General features: G+C 36.5%; 1 protein-coding gene across 1 annotated transcript; it reads right to left on the minus strand.

The window, feature by feature from the left end:
• Positions 1 to 1,027: 1,027 nt before the first annotated feature.
• On the minus strand, positions 1,028 to 4,606 carry LOC140977493 (replication protein A 70 kDa DNA-binding subunit B-like). Its single transcript, XM_073442230.1, has 12 exons — positions 4,348 to 4,606; positions 3,823 to 3,969; positions 3,523 to 3,741; positions 3,214 to 3,391; positions 2,846 to 3,116; positions 2,661 to 2,763; positions 2,451 to 2,575; positions 2,286 to 2,364; positions 2,048 to 2,192; positions 1,731 to 1,891; positions 1,520 to 1,640; positions 1,028 to 1,432 (listed from the first exon to the last, which is right to left on the minus strand). The coding sequence occupies exons 1-12, from the start codon at positions 4,473 to 4,475 to the stop codon at positions 1,235 to 1,237; spliced, it is 1,875 nt and encodes a 624-aa protein (XP_073298331.1). The 5' UTR covers positions 4,476 to 4,606; the 3' UTR covers positions 1,028 to 1,234.

Consider the following 4,606-nt stretch of genomic DNA (forward strand, 5'->3'; position numbering starts at 1 on the left):
AATGATACAATTCATATTTACAAAGAAAATTAGTACTTTTGACATAAAAAATAATATTTTTAAATGAATCGGTCGAGTTGGAGTATCACAAGAGTTTTTGTGTCGAAATATATGTCGAAAAAAAAAGTCCTTATATTAATTTCTCTCTAATATAATTCAAACAGGAAAGATAAAGTATTTTTTTATTTAATTGAAAGTGATAATAATAATAATAATAATAATAATAATAATAATAATATCAAATATAATGATCAATTAGTTCTTCAAAGTATTTTAAAATTTTAATTTAAAGCAACACAAAATATATATAACTCCCCGTAACTCAGATATTAAAAACACTAATAATCCGCCAAAGGCGACTACGGTCAAAATAGTTCCCAATCCGTTGCAGCCAAGTCTGCGTTATTGAAGCTCCCGCTAGCATTTGTAAGGGAAGAGAAAATCCTGAATGAAGAGTGCCGTGGGGAGAAAATGTGGGGACTAGAGACGGCCGAAGTGGACGCCGTAAATGGCCGGAGGAGGTGGGTGGAGAAAAGTTGGCTGTGCAGCGAAGGAGTTTGCATAATTGGAGTGGCGTTAATGGCAATGTTGGCTTACGCATTTTCAGTGTGAGAGAACAGTAAAATGGACGCAGTTTCTTCGTGGGTTCGGGATCTCACCATATCACTATTTTTAAAGGAAAAAAACGACGAAAATGGAGATTAGAGATCTCGTGATCCCCTAACCCAAAAGATGCAGGGATGAGTACAAGAATACAATTCAATAACGGGATGGCAAACTCACCCCACCTCCACCTCGGCCTCGTTGCTATCCCTAGCTTGAGTGTTATAATCTTTTTTCGACGAAAAATTTGTGTTACAATCATCTTAGGAGTTAAATTTGAATTCTTTTTCCTTTTCATATTCTCGATCTTCATTGGCTTTCGGTTTTAGAGAAGAGACCAGTGTTAAAATATAATATATCACACGTATGCTTTTTCCTTTAACAAGACATGACTAAACAATGAGGCCAACCAATAATTTGATGAGAAAACAATGAAATATTGTTAGCATCACTGATTTAAGTTGAAAGTAGTAGGCTTTACTCGGATAAAACTCTCAAAGAGAATTTTCTGCCGGCATTCTAAATGATCATCGAAACATCATCCTATCAGAAAAGCAATATGCCGACGGGCCTATTCGATATAAAATCAAAGATCCAATTTAACAGCATAATCAACAAAATCTCAGTCATTCTATTTAGAAACTTTCATCTTTGATATTTCTTCAAGCAAATGATTGGATTCAGCTACGTAATCAATAGGCGCAACAGCTTTAACAGTTATCCTCTGCCTCTTCTCGTTGTTATACTCATGTGGTGTAACACTAACTCGGAAAAGGTGAGGAACCCATGTAACTTCTTTCAGTTTCATCTGATAAGAACTGCCTTCATCCTGATATTTTATTAAATCAAGAAATTAGCCAGCACGTCAACAGCTGCATAAATGGGAAATTGGAAAAGGGGGTAGCATAGTGCTAACCTGAGATTTCAATGCATTTAGCTCATCTGCTGAGCATCCAAGTAACATTTCTGCTTGATCATTGAACACAGATAGATAGGCTTCACCGCTCGCATCGGAAACTTTTACTGCCATTATGTATCTGCAATGAGACAAGGACAGATTAGATATATGTTGTAAACATTGTTGACTGATAGTTCAAAGTAGATGTCATGTTGCAAGTTAAACAAACCTTAAACTGCACTCTTCTTCATTTTTTTGGCATCCTTCACACCAATAGCCCGAACCAACAGCTTCGGTAACTTTCTTGTTACATGTCTTGCAAGCCCGATACCACATTGTTTGGTCGGGTTTGATAGAGCTTATGTACGCTTTGATGCAGAAAAATACGGGCTGTGAACAAGGAACAGATAAATTAATATAGTGAATGCATACAAAAATCTGTTGTGTTCCTTAAAATTAACCATGGAGTTCAATCATGTTTTTGCCATGGAAGATTAAATACACTCAATTTTTAATTATTTACATCATAATTTGTTTAAATATTACCTTATCCTCACCCAACAAGGGGTTATTAGTAATATGAGCCAAAGAGACCCGGTCAGAGTACATAGAACGCACTCCACCTTTCGAGGAAGGGCTTAAACCAGAACCTACAGAGGCCATAGGTGTTTCTCTACCTTCAGATTCAAACCTGGAGAACATTACAACAAGAACATATTCAAAACATGTAGACACAAAGAGAGGTAAAGGCTGAAAATTTTGCATTTCATGAACATTGATTTACCAAGATCTCAACTTTTTGGCTTCCGGTGTTGCTGGATTGACTACTAAAACGCTTTTGCTCAATGTTGACAATGATACTCCTGAATTGGTATAGAAAAGCATTGTTCAGCTGACATTATAAGTATTCAGTTTCATACGTTGTGTGTAAATACAATATTATAATTACCCTGGAAATCTCCAACTTTCAGAGATTTTATCGCAACAATAGGAGATTTATCTGCAATATCCAGCAGTTCCTGTCCAACATTTGTGGCAAGATCATTCCAAAGAGACACCACTACGGTCTTTTTCCTGCAAATATTATTTAAAATTCATCAGTTTTCAACTGCAATTGAACTATACTAAAATCACTAATACAAAAACAATGTTGCCATACGTCTCATCAGCAATTGTTATATCACGCTTTGGCACCGACTCATTGTTACTTTTCCTCCGAATGCTCATTGTAGGAGATACATCTTGGACAACACCAATTACATCTGTGAAAAGAGGTCGATTTCAAGTTAGGTTTCCTAAATAAAGGGAAAGGCCTCATCGAGTTATTGTATAGAGAACACCTACCCACAAGTTCTCTTCCATGGACATATGGGCCTAGTTCATCAATGGGGACAAAATTGAATTTTGTTTCAGGAATAAAAGCTGCCTCATTGAAGACTTCCTCGACTTCAGAATTTTCATTCAAGGTCATTTCATAATCATTTGGTACAGTTTTGAATTGCTTGTTGGCAACTTTCAATGTGCCCTTCGATATAAAATAGACCTTCCCCATCTGAAACTTATCATAGAACTTCCGGGCTGCCTCGTTGAACATCGTTGCTTGTATTTGTGTTCCCTGAACCATATCAAGGCAATTCAACATCTCAATCAGAATGAAACAAATGATAAAGATTAATATTTGACACATTTAAAAACATAAACCGTCCACTTACATCTTCATCTGTCAACTCTACATTAAACACACAACCTTCTCCTCTAGCATTCTTGTAAGAACGCATGTTTCCTTTGCTGGTGACACGGACCTTTATGGTCCAATTACCCTGATATGGATTCAAGGACACAAGCGGATGAATTCTCCTAGTCATGGACAACCGTGCAGCAGGTGCCATACTGTCATCAATCACATATAAGAACATTGAAACACTTGAAAGTTGAAACTCATGATATCAAATCACCAAAAATGTCATTAATCGCGATATTTATGCATTCCATTGTTGCAAATTATGAAACCATCTACTTACTTTCCATGTTGTTCTTGAACTATTTGATGAGCTGATTTAGCCACAATTTCTTGCTTAGGCTTCAACACAATGCCGGTACTCTCACTCTTTACTTCATTCTTGACATGAATCTCCTGCTCAGGCTTCAACACCATCTCAGTTTCCTCAGATTTCACTTCTGACTTGTACTCTGACTCAAGCGCTGGACATACAGACTCGCATTTTGATACAATCAAGAACCTAAAATATATCACATGTTGTACCTGTTTAAGATATGTCGAATGAGATTTAGCAGAATAAGAGTATCAGAAAGAAAATTACTTTTCGTTCTTTGTTGGGATGTCGTTCAGAGTGTAATCAAGAATGCGAATGAGACCCAGATTCTGAATGTTCCCAGAGGTTACTTCCGATGATAAAGTCGACTGCAACAGTGCCCTCACCTTCTTCTTACCATCACTCGCCATAAACCTGAATTATTCAACAAAAACAAGGTTTTATTTCCTCTTTCAGATTCCGTCGAAGAAAAATACCCGCATCTGTAAAAGACGAATCGAGCATCAAAATATTTGTATAACACCACATAGAACTTCATAAATGATTACTTCGGAAATATTTCATGAAATTCATCGAAATGAACTCGGAAATTTTAAGAATCTTGTACCACTATATAGTGACGAGTGACAATCTGATTTCTTTCCGTCATTATACACGAAAAATCGATGAAAACAGCAAATGAATCAGATACACAGAAAGAGACTATTTTAGTAATGCATAAATCTGTCCATCCATGACATAAATTTCATTTTCTTGATCAAATAAAATGCTGGGAGATTACAAAAAACGTACATGTATTTCGACCCGGTAGGCTTCAGATCGACAACTTGTATGATAATTTCCGGCAAATCTGACGTAGAATCAGGACACGGGTTAGCAAGAATCGTAGATATCGCATCTGGGCTCACCGTTTTGGCCATCTTTGGAATTGTTTTCACCTCCTTCAGCTTCAGTCTAGATTTACAAGCAGTAAAATGCAAAAGGAAGAAAAAACCAGGTTTGAATTTGTTGAGATAACTCAAAAAAATGGATATTGGAATACCGGGGGAAA

Source organism: Primulina huaijiensis, chromosome 5 (assembly GCF_012295235.1).
Source record: "Primulina huaijiensis isolate GDHJ02 chromosome 5, ASM1229523v2, whole genome shotgun sequence".
Lineage (NCBI taxonomy): Eukaryota > Viridiplantae > Streptophyta > Magnoliopsida > Lamiales > Gesneriaceae > Primulina > Primulina huaijiensis.